The sequence below is a fragment of the Furipterus horrens genome, unplaced genomic scaffold (assembly GCF_987537825.1).
Source record: "Furipterus horrens unplaced genomic scaffold, mFurHor1.1.pri manual_scaffold_4, whole genome shotgun sequence".
NCBI classification, from domain to species: Eukaryota; Metazoa; Chordata; class Mammalia; order Chiroptera; family Furipteridae; genus Furipterus; species Furipterus horrens.
The window spans coordinates 140,518,706-140,538,743 of record NW_028327174.1 but is presented as its reverse complement, the minus strand read 5'-3'; the positions used below and the strand labels follow the sequence as shown (position 1 = coordinate 140,538,743).

The 20,038-nt window shown below is 43.7% G+C and overlaps 1 protein-coding gene across 1 annotated transcript in view; it reads left to right on the top strand.

Annotated features, from left to right (window-relative positions):
* SNAPC3 (small nuclear RNA activating complex polypeptide 3) overlaps nucleotides 1-20,038 on the top strand; it is a 45,643-nt gene that overhangs the window by 10,325 nt on the left and 15,280 nt on the right. Inside the window, exons 3-4 of the mRNA XM_090274090.1 lie at nucleotides 1,769-1,853; nucleotides 18,622-18,726. Coding sequence (XP_090130216.1) covers nucleotides 1,769-1,853; nucleotides 18,622-18,726 — 190 coding nt within the window. The remainder of the gene's footprint in view (nucleotides 1-1,768; nucleotides 1,854-18,621; nucleotides 18,727-20,038) is intronic.

Below are 20,038 nucleotides of genomic sequence, written 5' to 3'. Positions count from 1 at the left end.
CTGTGAATGCTAAAGTTTCTGGACGAAAGTTTGAGGAAAAACAAGATTTGCATAGTTTCAAAGTATCTCCCCAAAATACTTATCAAGTATAAGAGAAAAGTATCTTTCAAGTGTAGGAACCTGGCAGACAAGGTAAACGTTGCTGGTAATAAGAGATACAGGGTAATACAGGCTGGGGCAAAAGTAGTTTCACATTTGTGAGTATGCAAAACACAGTTCATTCTTGTATTATTCTTAATTAATTATTGTATTATTTTCCATATAAACAACTGTAAACCTGTCATTGCCCCACCCTGTATAACTATTAATATCCTGAACCTCATGATGATAGAGTGAAGGATATCATCATTCTTGTCATATTTTTTTTTTAAGTTTTTTAAATTTATTTTTATATTTTGGAACCCTAGTGCACTGTTAGTGGGAATACAGACTGGTGCAGCCACTATGGAAAACTATGGAATTTCCTCAAAAAACTAAAAATGGAACTGCCTTTTGATCCAGCAATTCCATTGCTAGGATTATACTGAAAGAATCCTGAAACACCAATTCAAAAGAATCTGTGCACCCCTATGTTCATAGCGGTGCTATTTACAACAGCCAAGTGCTGGAAACAGCCTAAGTGCCCATCTGTAGATTAGTGGATCAAAAAGCTGTGGTACATTTACACAGTGGAGTACTATGCAGCAGAAAGAAAGAAGGAACCTCCTACCTTTTGCTACAGCATGGATGGAACTAGAGAGAATTATGCTAAGTGAAATAAGCCAGGCGATGAAAGACAAATACCATATGATATCACCTTATACAGGGAACTAATGAATAGCACAAACAAATGAGCAAAATTGAACCAGAGGCATGGAAACAAGGAGCAGACTTAACAGACAAGAGGGGTTGGGGGAGCGCAGGAAAGGGGGTAAGAAGGGGAAGGGTCTAGGCAAGGAACTAGTATAAATGACTCATGGATGTGGACAACGGGGTGGGAATTCACTGTGAGAGAAGGGGTGGGTGGGTGGGAGGAAGCAATGGGGGAAAAAGTGGGACAACTGTAATAGAAAAACAATTTAAAAATTAATATTTTTATTTTTTTAAGAGGGGAATGGAGGGAAAAGGAGAGGGAAAGAATCATCAATGTGAGAGAGAAACATCAATTGGTTGCCTTGCGTATGTGCCCCAACTGGGAGCAGAACCTGCAACCCAGGCATGTGCCCTGACTGGGAATTGAACCAGCGACTTTTTGGTTTGCAAGGCATCATGCAACTAACTTGAGCCATACCAGTTGGAGTATTCTCATGTTCTTGCCAAAAATGTATTGACCTACTCCAATCACAAGGGAACAGTAGTGAAACCCAAATTGCAGGACACTACAAAATAATTGAATAGAGCTCCTCAAAAGTGTCAAAATCATAAAAGACGAGGAGAGACTGCAGAACTGTAAAAGACTGGAGGAAAAAGAAGTGAGAAATGCAATGTGGTGTCCTACTCAGGATACTGGGACAGAAAAAAAAGCATTAAATTTAAATATTTGTTAAGTTCCAAAAAGGTCTATAGTTAATATTGTATTAATGTTAATTTCCTGGTTTTGATAATTATTCTATGATCATGTAAGATATTAACATAGGGGGAGCCAGGTGAGAGATATAAGGGAACTCTTTGTTCTATTTTTGAAGCTTTAAGTCTAAAGTTCATTCAAAATAAAAAATTAAATATTAAAGATGTGATTGAAGACTCAGTAAAGAATTTTGAAGTTTGATTTTTCTTGTATCTACAACAGGGTTAGAAAGAGGCTTTTGGATCATCGGGCAGAAACAATAACACTAGATCGGGTCTGCAGACAAGAAACATTTGCGTACGAGATGGTAAGAATCTCATTTTTTTTCACCTTTTCCCATGAAACTATAAACTGTCATTGGGTGAGTATTAGTGATGGCTGTATAGTGGCTTTATATTTAGTTGATATTACTTAATTGAAAGCAAAGTAAAGAAACTTTATTGGGATTGGGAAGTAGAAGAAAAAGACCCTCAGAGTTCAAGTGATGACATATTTGCTCTCAAATCCCTGTCTTTATTTTTTTTTAAGGTTTTATTTATTTATTTTTAGAGAAGGGAAGGGAGGGAGAAGCATTGATTGGTTGCCACTTGCAGGCCCCCAATCAGGGATCAGGTCTGCAACCCAGGCATGTGCCCTGACTGGGAATTGAACTGGCATTGTTTTGGTTTGCAGGAAGATGCCCAGCCTATTGAGACACACTGGTCAGGGCTCTTTTATTTTTTTGTGGTTAGCTTCGTCTTGCTCTCTGAGTTAGGCTAAATTGATGCCTTTTCACTACTCTATTCCTGGTATTTTTGTTCTGCTCTTGATCTTGGTTTAATTGCTTTTTTTCCTAATCCATCATTTCTTGTGTAAAACCCTCAGAAAAATTTAGGATGATGAGTAATGAGGAATTGTGTTAATAGACATGGGTTTATTCAGTATAAATTCTTGAAAACCTACAATGTGCCACACATGGTGTTGGGCACCTAATAGTATATAGGAATATTTACTGTCTTTCCCACTTATTTTTTATTGTGTTAAAATTTATATAACAAAATTGACTGTTTTAACCACTTTTAAATGTTCATTTAAGTGACATATATATTCACAATGCTTTGTAAACATCACCAGAACCTTTTATCATCTCAAATAGAAATTATATGCCCATTACAGTAATTCCCCATTTTCCCTTCCCCTAGCTCCTGGTAACCTCTGTTCTACTTTATGAATTTGCTTATTATAGATACTCCATATAAGTGGAATCCTGCAATATTTGTCCTTTTGTGTCTTTGTTATTAGCATAATGTTTTAAAAGATCATCTGTGCTGTAGTGTGTATCAGAACTTCATTTCTTTTTATACCTGAATAATATTTGATTGTATGGATATAACACCTTTTGTTTATCCATTCATCTGTTGATGGACATTTGGGTTTTTCCACCTTTTGGCTATTGTAAGTAATACTGCTGTGAACATTAGTGTTTATAAGTATGAGTTCATTTTCTGTTCTTTTCAGTATATACCCAGGAATAGAATTGCTTGGTCATACAGTAATTCTATTTTAACATTTTGAGGAACCACCAAACTGTTTACAACAGTGGCTGCATCATTTTATATTCCCACCAGTGATGCAGGAAAGTTCTAATTTCTCCACATCCTCATCAACACGTCATTTTCTGATTTTTGATGATAGCCATTCTAGAGGGTGTGAAGTGGTATCTTGTTATGCTTTTGATTTGCATTTCCCTGATGATTAGTGATGTTAGCAATCTTTTCATGTGTTTATTGGTTATTTGTATATCTTCTGTGGAGAAATGTCTTTATTAAAATTTTTTGTTAATTTTTAAAAAAGATTTTATTTATTTTTAGGAAGAGGGGAAGGACGGGAGAAAGGGAGAGAAACATCAATTTATGTTTGCCTCTTGTGCACCCCAAACTGGGGGCCTGGCCTGCAACCCAGGCATGTTCCCTGACTGGGAATCAAACCACTGACCCTTTGGTTTGCAGGCTGGCGCTCAATCCATTGAGCTACAGCAGCCAGGGCTATTTGTCAATTTTTAAATCAGGTTGTTTCTTTGTTGTTGAATTGTAAGATTTCTTTTTATATTTTTTATACTGGACCCTTGTCATATATATAATTGAAAATACTTTTATCATTTTATGGGTTGTCTTTTCACTCTCTTGATAGTTTCCTTTGATGAACAAAAGTTTTAATGAACTTTTCCTTTGATGAACTTCAGCTTATCTGTTCTTTTATTATCTGTACAGTGGTGTCATACTTAAGAAAATACTCCCCTATCCAATGCTTGAATATTTTCCTTTTTTTTTTGTAAGTATATTTTATTGATTATATTGTTACAATAGTTCCAATTTTTTCCCCTTTGATCCCCTCCACCCAGCACCACCCCTCCCCCAACAATCACACCCCTCCCCAAGTCCATGCCCATGGGTTGTACATACAAGCTCTCCTGCCTCACCCTTTCATATATTCTTCTTTTTTTTAAAAATAATTAGTTAATTATTTTAACAATAATTAATTATTTTAACAATAAAAAATAACAATCCCTCCCTCTCAGACTTAAGACTCTTTATAATCTTATAAAGGACAATGGGCGAAGGTCTTGAGCTCCTCTAGCTGCTTCAAGCTGGACATGGTCGTCGTCCTACCTACCCTTGGGTCCAGAAATCCCTAATAAGAGTGGGGGTGTGGAGGGGAGGGTGTCCTTCCCACACGGGGAAGGATCGTGCAGACTCCAGGTCGGTTGGCTGTCCCTGGACAACGGCATGCTTGATTTAACAGACTGGCATCCTTGTTGTATTCTGGAGGCAACAGATTTGGCAACAGGGTTAAAAGACATCATTCAATCCATAACCACTAGGTGACAAAAGGCAGGTATTAATTTTTCAGTGTCCCACATTAGGGAAAAGAAGGGCTTCTTTGGAGGAAGGTGTGCCAGGCACATCTCACCTATCCAAAACCATTTTGCCCATTATACTTAGTTTGGGCTGAGGGAAATAGTTTAGGTTTCCCCCCTCTCAGACCTCTGGGCTCTTTCTCTCCAAGCCATTAGGACAGAAAAGAGAAACCACTTTTAAAGTGAAGCCCACAGACCACCACATTCTTCACCAACCCAGCCACTTAGTTCAGCCAAACCATTGAGTCTCAGGAGGCAGCGATGCAGGCAGGATTAAGTGAGGCCTTTACGTACAGACAATCACTCAGGTAATGAGATCGTAGGCTTATAACCTTTGAAAACAGAAAACACATGTTAATTTATGTAACATAACCCAAATACAAGTCTCTAAATCTGTAGGACTGTCTTATCGGAAAGACATCCAGTTGCAAGGCATTTGACATTCTTCTTGCCTGTAAAGTAAACATCTTTGATAATACCACAGACATAGTTTAATTTTCAAATCAAAACAAACTTTAAATCAAGATAAACTTTAAAGACAGTTAGCTGTACTACTTTATAGTCTATCACTGAACATTGTGATTTCCTTGAATCACGATTTTTCTCCCTAAGATTACCCTCCTTGTCATTAAAGGGACTGCATTAAGTCCATTTTTAATTTATCCTGTTTATTTGCATAAACACAACAAGAGCAGAAAATGATCATGTATGATCTTTAGTTCTGCTTTGCTGGAACTTATGCAAAGAACATTCAGGGTGACCTTCAGTCTGCCCTTCAGGGCACAGAAGCAGAACCACATACCTGGCATTCAGCCTTGCATGTAAACACCTGTCTTTTCCAAGTCCTTCAGGTTTCCCATTGTGCCTTAAGGTCCCTTCTAGCCATCTTTCAGGAAAACAACCTTCATTCTTTCCCTGGAAAGATTGCCATGGACGGCACATCCAACCAAGGTACCAGGCCTTTTATCTCGTGGACTTTTATTACTTTTGAAAGTCAATCCCAGTTCCTCAGTGCTTTTTGGTAATAACCAAAGCCCAAGCATGTCTCCTTTAGGCATGACATTCCAGTCAAAGTCTTAGTAAAAAAAACCTCTATTAACAACTGGTCTTATTAGTTTTATGCAAAGAAACTTATGTCATTACTTACTTGTTTAGAATGCCTAACTCTGGAGGGACCAGATAGGGAGAAAAATATACAGTGTGAAGGAAAATCTTTGTCCTTCTAATATTCACTGAACTTGCATTTCCATTCTTTATATTTTAATTTTTTCCCCCACTAAAAAAATTTTTTTGTTTGTTTTTCCATTACAGTTGTCCCACTTTTTTCCCCTCTTGCTTCCCTGCACCCTGCCCCCTGTTTTCCCACATTCAGTCCCCACCCAGTTGTCCATGTCCATGGGTCATTTATACATGTTCTTTGACTAGACCCTTCCTTTTCTTAACCCCTTCTCTCCCTCCCATCTCCCCCTTTGTTACTGTTAGTTTATTCCTTGTTTACATACCTCTGGTTCAATTTTGCTCATTTGTTTGTGTTCATTAGTTTCCCGTAATAGGTGATAGCATAGGTATTTTTCTTTCGTTGCCTGACTTATTTTGCTAAGCATAATTCTTTTTAGTTCCAACCATGTTGTTGCAAATTGTAGAAGTTCCTTCTTTCTTTCTGTACTTATTCATTGTCAGTTTCCCCCTTTGTACTTGTGTTCCTCTCTGTCTCTCTCTGTTTCTTCATCTTCTTAAAGCAGACCCTTTAGCATCTCTTGCAATGCTGGTTTGGTGGAGATGTATTCTTTTAGCCTTCTTTTGTCTTGGAAACTCCTTATTTCACCTTCCATTTTGAATGAGAGCCTTGCTGGGTAGAGTATTCTTGGTTGTAGGCCTTTGTGTTTCATTGCTTGGAATATTTTTTGCCATTCCCTTCTGGCTTGTAGTGTTTCTGCTGAGAAATCTGATGATAGCCTTATTGGAGCTCCCTTGTATGTTATTAGTTGTTTCTCTCTTGCTGCTTTTAGGATTCTCTCATTGTCTTTGAATGTTGCCATTTTAATTATGATGTATCTTGAAGTGGGCCTATTGGGGTTCATCTTCATTGGGACCCTTTTTGCTTCCTGGACTTGCATGATTCTTTCTCTCCTCATGTTAGGGAAGTTTTCTGTCATTAGTTTTTCAAAGAGGTTTTCTATCCCTTGCTCTTCTTCTTCTCCTTCTGGAATTCCTATGATACGGATATTATTACGTTTCATGTTGTCCTGCAGCTGTCTTAGAGCCTCTTCAGTCTTGTTCAGTCTTTTTTCATTTTGTTGCACTGTCTGGGAGTTTTTGTCTACATTGTCTTCCAGCTCGCCGATCCGATCTTCTGCTTCCTCTAGCCTGCTTTTAATTCCTTCTACTGTGTTCTTCAATTCAGAGATCATATTCTTCATTTCCTCCTGGCTCTTACTGATAGCTTCTATGTCCTTTTTCATGCTGGTCTAATTCTCAGTAAGTTCCTTGTAGTATTTCTGGAGTTCCTTGTAGTTTCCCTGGAGTTCTTTGTAGTTTCCGCTGAGCTCATTGAGCTTCTCCATAATCCATGCTTTCAATTCCATATCTGATAGTTGGCTCCCCTCCATTTCATTTAGCACTCTTTCTGGGGACTCTGCCTTTCCTTTCGATGGGGGGTTATTTCTCTGTCTCCCCATTTTTGTGACTCCTATTGTTTGTTGGTGCTTCTTAGAATGATCTGCACTTCCTGGATCTGCCCCTGGTGGCGTCATATTCTGTACCAGTCTGGGCCTAGGCAGCCTGTTGGAGACTTCCAGGGATCTACTGCCTTTGTCTGACTCCTTTAGTTGTTAATCTATTCAATCTGTGATTAGCCGTCAGGCTTAAGGACCGTGGGTGTGGCAGCTTAATTCCTGTAGGCAGGGCTTTTGCTTCCCCTCGGGCTGACGCCACTTGGAACGGAATGGTCTGCCTGCAGTGTGGGGATGAGTTGGCACTGGGACCCAGCCGGCCGCTTCCCCAGCTCTCCCCTCAAAGCCACCACACCAAACTCTCCCCAAGCATCTCCAGTCCTCTCTGCCTTTCCTCCGCTTGAGCCCAGGGTAAGTGGGGGCCAAAATATTTTCGTATGTGATCCGCTTAAGAGCTCTTTTTCTCTAGCTGTTTCTCTCCGGCTAGCAAGAAACCCTGTGGCTTTTCGCTTTTCACAGCTGGATACTATTTTACTTTCCACTCTGTTGCTGTAGGCTGGGAAGCTCAGCTGGGGGTTTAGACCCTGCCCTTCTCAGGGGGAACCCCCGGCTGCTCAACTGTTTCTCAGTCCCTTCAGCTGCCACCCGTGGGAGCCCAGCCAGCCCTTCTGCATCTCCTCACTCCCTACCGGTCACGTTGTGATGTAGCGGCCTTTTCTGTCTCTCTGTCGTTATAAGACTTCTCTCCAGCTAGTGTTTGGTTGGTTATTCCAGATGATTTCTCCAAAATTAAGTTGTAAATCCAGACTAGTTCTGGGAGGAGGTTAATGTAGCTTCCACTTACTCTTCCGCCATCTTGTTTCTCTATGTTTTCTTTTTAAGTGTTTTGTGGTTGTAGCTCTTAGTTTAAGCCTTTGGTCCATTTTGAGTTATTTTCGTGTGTGGTATGAGTTAAAAGGTTTGACTTCATTCTTTTGCATGTGGATATCCACTTTTCTTAGTACCAGTTGAAGAGTGTCCTTTCCTTATTGAATGGTCTTGGCACATTTGTTGCAAGTCAGTTGCATATTAGGTTTATTTCTGAGTTCTCTTCCATTGGTCTATATGTATTGTCTTTCTTTATCCTGATACCACATTGTTTTGGTTATTGTAGCTTTGTGATCATTTTTGAAATTTGGAAATGGTAGTCTTACAGTTTTGTTCTTTTTCAAAATTCTTTTTAGGATGGGTTTTTCTATTTTTGCCGAAAAATAAAAAAAAACTATTGAGATTTTGAGAAGGATTGCATTGAACCTATGTATCATTTGGGTACTACTGTCACCTTAACAATTTTAATCTTTCAATCCATGAGCAAAGATGCAATGTTTTATAGTTTTTTTCTATAAAAGTCTTTCATCTCCATTGTTAAATTTATTACTAAGCATTTTATTCCTTTCAATGCTATTTTATTTTTTTATAAGTTTTTGTTTATTATTTATTCATTTTTAGAGAGAGGGGAAAGGAGAAAGAGAAGGAAAGAAACATCACTGTGTGGTTGCCTCTGACATGCCCCCAACTGGGGACCTGATGTGTGCAACCTAGTCATGTGCCCTGACTGGGAATCGAACCAGTGTCACTTGGTTCTCAGGCCGATGCTCAATCCACTGAGCCACGGCAGCCAGGGCTCTTTCAATGCTATTTTAAATGGAATTCTTTTCTTAATATCCTTTTCAAAGAATATTCATTGCCACTGTATGGAAATACAACTGATTTTGTGTTTTGATGTTATATCCTGTAACTTTGTTTAATTTCTTTATTCTAACTTTTTTGTGTGTGAATTCTTTAGGAATTTATACATAGAAGATTATACAAGTCATGTTTCTGCAAACAGATAATTTTATCTTTCCAATTTAGTTGCTCACTTGTTCTTACTTCCTTCTTTGCTTTCTTCCCCCCCCCCCAACCCCTTGCTCTAGTTAGAATTTCTAGTACTGTGTTGAAAGAAGTAGGAAAAGTGCACATTCTTATCAGTTGTCCACAATTGCATATGATTTTAGTTGTACCATGTTAAGTTCCCTTCTGTTCATGGTTTACTTTAGAGTTTTATCATAAAAAATAATTGGAGTTTGTCAAATGCTTTTTTTGCATCAGTTGAGATGATGATGTGGGTTTTTCCCCCATCACTGTATTAGTGGGGTGTATTACCTTGCTTTAGACCCTGGCTGGTTTGGCTCAGTGGATTGAGCGTCGGCCTGCGAGCTAAGTGTCGCTGGTTCGATCTTCCAGTCAGGGCACATCAGAGAAGGAAAACTCTGACTCCAAAAACCTCCGCTGCCTTGCGGCATACCTCTTCAGGGGAAAGGCTAAGGGAGTAAACCCCGACAGAAAATCCGGAGCCGGAGTCCCTAAGGCGGTTTGACGTTGTAGTCAACACCGGCAACTCCTGCGGCGCACCTGAAGCCAAGCTGTATTGACTCCGTCTTTCCCTTGGGCCCTTCAGCTGCGAAGAGAGGGGGGGTCTGCTGCATGGGCAACAGCAGACCCTCCATATCACCCTGCCCAGGCTCTGTAGCTTCAGCTTCACTGGAGAGGACACTCCAGCGTCATCGCAAGATGTCGATTCAACACGGGAGGAGACAGATACCGTGTCACTCCCGAGTCGGACTGCACAGCCATTCTCGGCGGTGCAGATAGACTCTTAAGAAGCTACACCATCGTCTCTCGAGACGGACGGCTGCCGATGTTTAATTTCTTTATTCTAACTTTTTTGTGTGTGAATTCTTTAGGAATTTATACATAGAAGATTATACAAGTCATGTTTCTGCAAACAGATAATTTTATCTTTCCAATTTAGTTGCTCACTTGTTCTTACTTCCTTCTTTGCTTTCTTCCCCCCCCCCCAACCCCTTGCTCTAGTTAGAATTTCTAGTACTGTGTTGAAAGAAGTAGGAAAAGTGCACATTCTTATCAGTTGTCCACAATTGCATATGATTTTAGTTGTACCATGTTAAGTTCCCTTCTGTTCATGGTTTACTTTAGAGTTTTATCATAAAAAATAATTGGAGTTTGTCAAATGCTTTTTTTGCATCAGTTGAGATGATGATGTGGGTTTTTCCCCCATCACTGTATTAGTGGGGTGTATTACCTTGCTTTAGACCCTGGCTGGTTTGGCTCAGTGGATTGAGCGTCGGCCTGCGAGCTAAGTGTCGCTGGTTCGATCTTCCAGTCAGGGCACATCAGAGAAGGAAAACTCTGACTCCAAAAACCTCCGCTGCCTTGCGGCATACCTCTTCAGGGGAAAGGCTAAGGGAGTAAACCCCGACAGAAAATCCGGAGCCGGAGTCCCTAAGGCGGTTTGACGTTGTAGTCAACACCGGCAACTCCTGCGGCGCACCTGAAGCCAAGCTGTATTGACTCCGTCTTTCCCTTGGGCCCTTCAGCTGCGAAGAGAGGGGGGGTCTGCTGCATGGGCAACAGCAGACCCTCCATATCACCCTGCCCAGGCTCTGTAGCTTCAGCTTCACTGGAGAGGACACTCCAGCGTCATCGCAAGATGTCGATTCAACACGGGAGGAGACAGATACCGTGTCACTCCCGAGTCGGACTGCACAGCCATTCTCGGCGGTGCAGATAGACTCTTAAGAAGCTACACCATCGTCTCTCGAGACGGACGGCTGCCGATGATGACGATGGGAACTGCAAGCTACCCGGTCTCCTCTGGGGCTCAGATCAGTCTGGTTTGGGGCTGGGATCATTTCTTGGATTTAAGCTGTATGACTGTTTTTCATCACAGCTACAGTCGCTATACTGCTAGCCACACCGCCAGCTGTGCGCCCTCCAAGCACCACCCCCACAGCTACTGATATGTCTTTAATAAGTTTTTGTGGAGAACTGGACATGCCCAGTATGTTTATTACGTAATAGAGGGCTGTAACTGTCTATTTGTGACTTTTCCAAACTATTTTTCCAAAGTGTGTACTGTGTGTTGTGTATTATCATTGATGTTTCTGTTTCATTATCTCTGTGGTCAGCCAGTGACCTAAGATTTCCTTAAATGTCTGCCTCCACAAATGAGAAGAGGTCCTGTCCCTTTGAATTTCCAATAGCTGCTGTTTGGGGAAGCCACAGCTGGCAGGAGGGCCAAAACCAAGGCAGGTGTCTGCACCAGGGTTTAACATCACTAGACCAACCAAAATACACAATCCCCAATTTTTGGAGAACAAGCCCGCCCCCCCCCCCCCCCCCCCCCGCCAGGCCTTTGCATCAGCCATCATTTCTATGGATGTGGCCTCTTATCTCCACGTTTGCATCAGGGCTGAGGAATGGGGAAATCGTAGGTGGCTTGCACCCTCTGCTTATTTTTGAAAAACCAGCAGCTTGTCTCTTCATCAAGCACTCCCCTAGTTGATAGAAGTATCTGATTAGGTTCCAGAGTTCTAAAATAGTTTATTCTAGGATCTGGTCAAGATGGCAGTGTAGGCAGATATGGCTCGCCTCTTCATACAACTACATCAAAATTACAACTAAAATGTACAACCATAAGCCAGAGCCATCAGAAATCAAGTTGAATGGAAGTCTGACAACAATGGAATTAAAGAAACCACATCCATCCAGACGGGTAGAAGGGGCACAGATGCAGAATGGGGTGGTCTCTCACCCACATATGGTGGATAAAAATTCAGAAGGGATATCAGGAGTGAGGAGTCCTAGGCCCACACCAGGCCCCCCAGCCCAAGATTCCAGTTCCAGGAAGGTAAGTCCCCACAAATTCTGGCTTCAGCAGTTAGCAGGGATTGAGTTGGTGGAAGACATTCCTGGAGCCCCAAGCAATGAATCTGCAGCTCATCTTAACCCGTATATGGACTCACCTTCTCAGACTCACTCCCTCTGATCTCTAGCACCAGGGCGGCAGCTTTTAAGGCACCAGTAGCATACAAGGAGAAACTGAAGTGTGTGGTGTCAAGGGGAACAGAGTCTATTATCCCTTTTCTAAACCCTCCCCTGACAGAGCCAGCAAGGTGGTGCCATATCTGAGACTCCATCAACCTGGCTAATACTGTTTGACCCACCTTGGAGATCCCCAGAGACTCCACCCCACGTAGCTTAGGGGCCCACCCAAGCTGCTTTTCCATATGAATGGCTGGTCTTGGTTCATGCTTCACAACTTCCTAAATCCTATCAAACAGGCAGCAGCTGGCCTCAGTGAGCCCTAGGCCCAGCAGTAGCCAGCTTAGATTCACAGCTTGGCTTTGCCTGGGAATCTCCCAGCCCAGCACAAGTAGCAGCCATCTCAGATTGCCTTATAGCTCAGGCAGGGTGGCTCTGGGCAAAACACAGGTGGGGGCTGACCTTGGCCTGCACCACCCAGAAAACTCCAGGGCCAGCACACCCAATGGACAGCTACAGACCACATCAGAGCACCACCACCCTGCCCCTGCCCAGCTGATCCTCTACAGAGGACAGAGGTTGATGGTCAGTGGTCTGAGCCAATACTTACAGCTGGCTGGCCTGAGTAAATCCCTCCCATTGTTCTGCCAACAGCAACCAAGGTTCCACCGCACAAAGGGTGTATCCGAAATACCTAGCTTGGGTGATAGGGGAGGCTGTGCCACTGGACCCTAGGGGACACCTACTATATTAGGCCATACTACCAAGATATGGAGTCAAAGCAGCTCTACCCAGTACACAGAAACAAACACAGGGAGGCTACCAAATTGAGGAGGCAAAGAAATATGGTCCAAATGAAAGAATAGAACAAAGCCCTAGAAAAAGAACTAAATGAAATGGAAATAGCCCACCTATTAGATGCACAGTTCAAAACACTGGTGATGAGGATGCTCAGAGAAATGATTGAGTATGGCCATAAAATAAAGGAAGAAGTGAAGATTATGCTTCAACAGTGATGTGAAGGAAGCCAAGATTCAAATCAACGATTTGGAACAAAAGGAAGAAATAAACATTCACCCAGAACAGAAAGAAGAATCAAGAATTGAAGAAGGAAAAAAAAAAAACAAAAAACGAGAGGATTAGGAGCCTCTGGAACAACTTTGAATGTACCAACATCTGAGTCATAATAGGAGTGCCAGAAGAAGAGAAATAACAAGAAATTGAAAACTTATTTGAAAAAATAATGAAAGCAAACATCCCTATTCTGGAGAAGGAAATAGTCGTACAAGTCCAGGAAACACAGATCACACCAAGACACATTATAATTAAAATGCCAAAAGTTAAAGATAAATAGAGAATCTTAAAAACAGCAAGAGAGATGAAGTTAGTTTCTTACAAAGGGATTCCTATAAGACTATCAGCTGATTTCTCAACAGAAACTTTGCAGGCAAGAAGTATTGAAAGTGATGAAAAGCAAGGACCTACAACCAAGATTACTCTATCCAGCAAAGCTGTTATTTAGAATTGAAGGGCAGATAAAGAGCTTCCCAGACAAGGTGAAGCTAAAGGAGTTCATCATCACCAAGCATTATTAGATGAAATGTTAAAGGGACTTACTTAAGAAAAAGAAGATCAAAACTATGAACATTAAAAAGGCAACAAACTCACAACTATCAACAAATGAATCTAAAAAATGAACAAACTAAGCAAACAACCAGAACAGGAACAGACTCCTAGGTATGGGGATCATTTGGAGGGTTATCAGCTGGGAGGGGGAGAAAAGGGGAAATATCAGCGGTCAGCAACCATAATTGGTAGGTTCAAAATAGATGGGGGTGTTAAGAACAGTATAGGAAAGGGCGAAGCCAAAGAACTCACATGCATGAACCATGGACATGAACTCAGGGTATGGGATTGCTGGATAGAAGAGGGCACTGGTGGAGGGGGCAAAGGGGAAAAATATTGGGGCAACTGTAACATCATAATCAATAAAATATACTTAAAAATTAAATAGTTTATTCAAGTCTCTCTTCCCATTTTATTGGTTGCTCTGGTGGAGGGACTGACCCATAGAGATTTTTTCTTCACCATTTTGTATGACATCACTCTCATTTAGTTTTATTATGTCTTTTGCTGCTTTACTTAACCAGTCCATCCTGGTGGTCCCCATTTTATAGTTATTAAGCACATGTAAAAGACAGTGTGGTGTGTTAAAGATGTGACAATGTTGTAAAAAGCAAGAGTTTTAAAGCCAAACAAATGTGTATTTGCATCCTAACTTGCTGGTTTACATTAGGTAAATCTGAATCTTTGAGCTTCATCTTCATCTGTCAAATGGCTCTCGTAATAATATGAGAGGGGTGTATGTAAAAGATTTTAAAGAGATGTTTATTGTTGGGTGAGTATACCCAAGCAGGGTATTGGTAGTATCTGCTTAGAAGGTTACACTGCCAGTTTTCTATTTTAACCTGTAAATGCTGCCCTCAAGACTGTAAAGGAGGAAAGAGGAAGGACATCTCTAAAATCAGAGAAGGAAAACGCTGACTCCAAAAAACCTCCGCTGCCTTGCGGCATACCTCTTCAGGGGAAAGGCTAAGGGAGTAAACCCCGACAGAAAATCCGGAGCCGGAGTCCCTAAGGCGGTTTGACATTGTAGTCAACACCGGCAACTCCTGCGGCGCACCTGAAGCCAAGCTGTATTGACTTTGTCTTTCCCTTGGACCCTTCAGCTGCGAAGAGAGGGGGGGTCTGCTGCATGGGCAACAGCAGACCCTCCATATCACCCTGCCCAGGCTCTGTAGCTTCAGTTTCACTGGAGAGGACACTCCAGCGTCATCGCAAGATGTCGACTCAACACGGGAGGAGACAGATACCGGTTATAAGCTCATCTGATTGGCGAAGGAAACGAGCGCCAGGGGTCTCCTCTGATGGTGGGAGAGGTCATCGCACCTCACTGGACAGCTACCGTCTCGCCATGGCTCGCCTGCCCCACTGGGTGCGTGGGGATCAGAGAGGCGCCTCTCGAAAAGTGGGCCACAAAACACCCGCACCAGTTAATTCCAAGCAAACAACAAGAAAGAAGCCTCCGGCTCTTCGCCTCGCTAGCTGGAACATCAGGACCATGTGCCCCGGACTTACTGCAGACCTTCCGTGGATCAAGGGTGCCAGGAAAACCGCTGTCATCGATAGGGAACTGGCACGACTAAACATCGACATTGCGGCTCTACAGGAGACCCGGTTGGCCGACAACGGAACTATCAGAGAAACCAACTACACCTTCTACTGGCAAGGGAAGTCTCCGGACCAACCAAGACAGCACGGTGTTGGGTTCGCTGTGAAGAACACGCTTGTTAACTCCATAGAGCCACCCACAGGAGGCACAGAGAGATTACTTACCCTCCGATTGTCAACAACTTTCGGCCCAGTCAGCATTCTTAGCGCGTATGCCCCAACCCTCTGCGCCACCACCGAAGAGAAAGAACAGTTCTACCATGCACTGGACGAAGCGTTATCCAAGATTCCCAGAAGTAACGCTCTCTATCTCCTTGGAGACTTCAACGCAAGAGTAGGAGCTGACCACATGGCCTGGCCCACCTGCCTTGGAAACTTTGGGAGAGGAAAGATCAATGAGAATGGTCAGCGACTGCTTGAGCTTTTGTGTCACCACGGCCTGTGCGTGACAAACACATTCTTCAAGTGCAAAGAGATCCACCAGGTGTCATGGAGGCACCCCCGCTCCCGCCATTGGCACCAGCTTGACCTCGTCATCACCAGAAGAACGGATATTGGCAGCACCCTCCTCACCCGCAGCTACCACAGTGCAGACTGCGACACGGACCATGCCCTCGTGGTAAGCAAGGTGCGCATAATGCCGAAGAGGTTGCACCACTCCAAGATGAAGGGTCGCCCACGCATCAACACCAGTTGTGCCAGCAACCCAGTTAAGACCCAGCAATTCATCAACAAGATGGAAGATGCACTCGGCGAGGGAGTGGCGGCAGATGACATTATCGAATCCAATTGGCCACGTCTCCGCGACGCCATATACAACTCCGCCATTATTGCTTACGGGAAGAAAGAGCGGAAGAACGCTGACTGGTACGAGGCTCACTGGGAAGAAATGGAACCCGTGATCGAGGCTAAGAGGAAGGCCCTACTGGCTTACAAGGTCACGCCCACTCCCAGTACACTTCAAGCTCTACGGGCTGCCAGGAACAAAGTCCAGAAGACCGCCCGCCACTGTGCCAACACCTATTGGCTAAACCTGTGCAGAAGCATTCAGGAAGCCGCCGATATAGGCAACGCACGAGGAATGTATGAGGGTATCAAGAAGGCAACAGGCCCAATCCCCTCCAAGATCGCCCCCCTTAAGTCCAAGACAGGTGAGGTCATCACTGACCAGGAACAGCAAATGCGGCGGTGGACCGAGCACTACCTCGAGCTGTACGCAACGAAGAACACCGTAACAGACACTGCTCTTAACGCCATCCCAGACCTACCAGTCATGGAGGAGCTAGACACCCCACCTACTGCGGCAGAGCTCGGCAAAGCCATCGACCGCCTTGCTTGCGGGAAAGCACCAGGAAGCGACGGAATCCCTCCAGAAATCCTAAAGAGCGGGAAACCAGTCCTGCTACAGCCGCTCCACCATCTACTCTGTCTCTGCTGGAAGGAGGGTTACATCCCCCAGGATATGAGAGACGCCAACATTATCACCATGTACAAGAACAAAGGAGACCACAGCGACTGCAACAACTACCGGGGCATCTCTCTCCTCAGCGTCGTCGGCAAAGTATTCGCCCGGGTCGCTCTTGCCCGCCTGCAGACCCTTGCTTCCCGCGTCTACCCAGAGTCCCAGTGTGGCTTCAGAGCTGGCCGATCAACAGTGGACATGATCTTCTCCCTACGCCAGCTGCAGGAGAAGTGTCACGAGCAGCATAAACCACTCTACCTCGCCTTTATTGACCTCACGAAGGCGTTTGATCTGGTCAGTCGAAGCGGACTCTTCAGCTTGCTACGGAAGATTGGCTGTCCACCACATCTGCTTGCTGTGGTCATGTCCTTTCACGACAACATGCACAGCACGGTGTCCTACAACGGCGCAACCTCTGAGGCCTTCCCAGTCAGCAGCGGAGTAAAGCAGGGCTGCGTCCTCGCGCCTACGCTGTTCGGAATCTTCTTCTCCATGCTCCTCCAATACGCCTTTAAGGACTGCAGCGAGGGTGTCTTCATTCACACCAGATCCGATGGCAAGCTCTACAACCTGGCCCGTCTACGAGCCAAGACCAAAGTCAAAGAGGTGCTCATCCGTGAGATGCTCTTCGCCGACGACGCAGCTTTGACATCACACTCCGAAGAGGGACTCCAGCAGCTAGTCACTTGCCTTTCCCACGCATGCAAGGAGTTCGGACTAGCCATCAGCCTGACGAAGACGAATGTTATGGCTCAAGGCACGGGGACTCCCCCATGCATCACCATCGACGGATACACCCTGGAGGTTGTCAACGACTTCACTTACCTCGGGTCCACCATCTCGAGCTCTCTGTCAGTCGACTTGGAGGTCAACCGGAGAATCGCCAGGGCAGCCACAGTTATGGCCAGACTGAACCGGCGAGCGTGGAACAATTCCAGCCTCACTGAGAAAACCAGACTGCGCATCTACCAAGCCTGCGTACTCAGCACCCTCCTCTGTGGCAGCGAGACGTGGACCACCTACGCAAGGCACGAAAGGAAACTCAACAGCTTCCACATGAGGTGCCTGCGACGCGTCCTGCATGTCGCCTGGCAGGATAAGGTCCCCAACACCGAGGTGCTGAAGCGAGCCAATATGAGCAGTTTGCATGCAGTTCTTAGCGAGAGACGCCTCAGGTGGCTCGGCCATGTCAAAAGAATGGATGCAGGCCGTATCCCCAAAGACCTCCTCTACGGCGAGCTAGCAGAAGGCAAGAGGATGACAGGGCGCCCAAAACTGCGGTTCAAAGACATCTGCAAAAAGGACATGACACAATGCTCCATCAATCTCAACACATGGGAAGTTCAAGCAGACGACCGCCTAGCCTGGAGGCTCACGGTCAGGCAAGGTACGTCACGTGCAGAGGCTGCGCGCAACGAGGAGGCGGTCCAGAAAAGATCGAGGCGGAAGCAGCGTCAACAGCAGCAACAACGGCCATCTGCCTTCACCTGTGACAAGTGCGGCATGGATTGTCACTCCCGAATCGGACTGCACAGCCATTCTCGGCGGTGCAGATAGACTCTCAGGAAGCTACGCCATTGTCTCTCGAGACGGACGGCTGCCGACGATGTAAAAGATTCATAAATGTGCATACATATGTCAGCACTAGTTGATATTCCTGGTATTCCTGTTTTATCATCAGTTGGTAAGCACTTAGTGCCAGACATCTTGCTAGATGCTTGATGTACACATTCCCAGCAACAGTTCTATAAAATACATATCTTCTGTGTTTTACAGAAGATGAAACTTAAGCTTAGAGGTTTTAACAATTTTCTTGAAGTAGAATTGGGAGTCAAAATCAGGGCTGTTTGACTCAGTTATTCCTCATAGCCATTGTTCGACATTGCTTCTTACTTGAGTCACAGAGTCTGATTTTAAGATCTCTTATTGATTTGTTTTCCTCCCTCAGGAGTCACATGCCATGGGTAAAAGGCCTGAAAATCCAGCAGACATGATTCAAGAAGGGGAGCTTATCCTATCTGTGAATATCTTATACCCTGTTATATTTCATAAGGTCAGTAGTAATACCTTTTGGATTTCACAGATTAATATGAGTGACTTTTGTCAAATGATTTAATTATTTGAAGAACCATATTCCTAGGATTCAAAATAAATGCAAGCAAATGCTGTTTTATCTGGCATCCTGCTTATATTCTTGATATAAGGATTGCAGTTTTAGTTTTGGAATGCATACCCTGGTTTCTGCACTAGAAGCAACTGCAAGTATATAGAAATCCACAGTGATTCTAATTATCATGTTTTGAGGGGGGTTTTTCCCCCTAGAAGGAGTGGGGTGACCTCTATTCACCCGTTTAGAATACTTGGGAAGTTGTTTAACTAATGACAGTTCTTCTTTGATGAAAATGCAGAAAGTTAACAGGTCAGGAGTATCTAGGAATTCCTTAGGAGGCTCTAATAAAAAGAACTATCTCATACCAGAGGGTATATATTCTTGATTCCTCAAATAGATGCCATAAACCTTGATAAGGCTTAATTGAAATATTATTGTACATAAGCTGTACTCGTCAATAAATAGGTCTTTTAGGAACCATCTGGAATATAGTTACTACAAATTACCTTGTTTGATGAAAATCTCAAATTACCAATCCAACAAAACCAAACCAATAAATTGGAACCTCTGGGTTTATAACATTAGGGTAGTGAACAGACTGCTTGACTTTAGTGTGGTAATTCCAGGAAACTAAAAGACGTTGCTGCCAGATGAAGTTATAGTCCATAGGCTTTTCATGCTAATGTCATTTTAGCAGCATCTTGATTATAAACTTTAGCTTAAACTGAAAAGTTCTATTGCCAAGTGTCTTAGTTCATTCCAGCTTCTATAACAAAATGTCACCCCAGAATAAACAACAGAAATTTATTTTTGACAGTTCTGGAGGCTGGAAGTCCAAGATGAGGGTGCCAGCATGGTCAGGTGGGGTTCCTCTTCTAGGTTGAAGACTTTTTGTCATGCTAGAAGGGGCCAGGGAGCTCTGTGGGATCTCTTTTATAAGAGTACTATCCCACTTACGAGAACACCCTCATGACCCAATTACTTTCCAAAGGCCCCACCTCCTAAGCTCTTTCACTTTGGGTACTAGGATTCCACTATGCAAATTTTGGGCAGACACAAACACTCAGACGATTGGACCAAGTATCTCAGTTATACCCGTGGATTATAATTTACAGAGGTGACTGAGTGACAACACTAGAGGCTAATGCCATTGAAAGAAGATTTTTATTACTTACACTTCCAGAGAGAGGGGCTGTGCCATGCTATGTAGGGCCACAGGGGGAAGCACCAGTGTCAGTCAGAGGCAGAAAGGAGG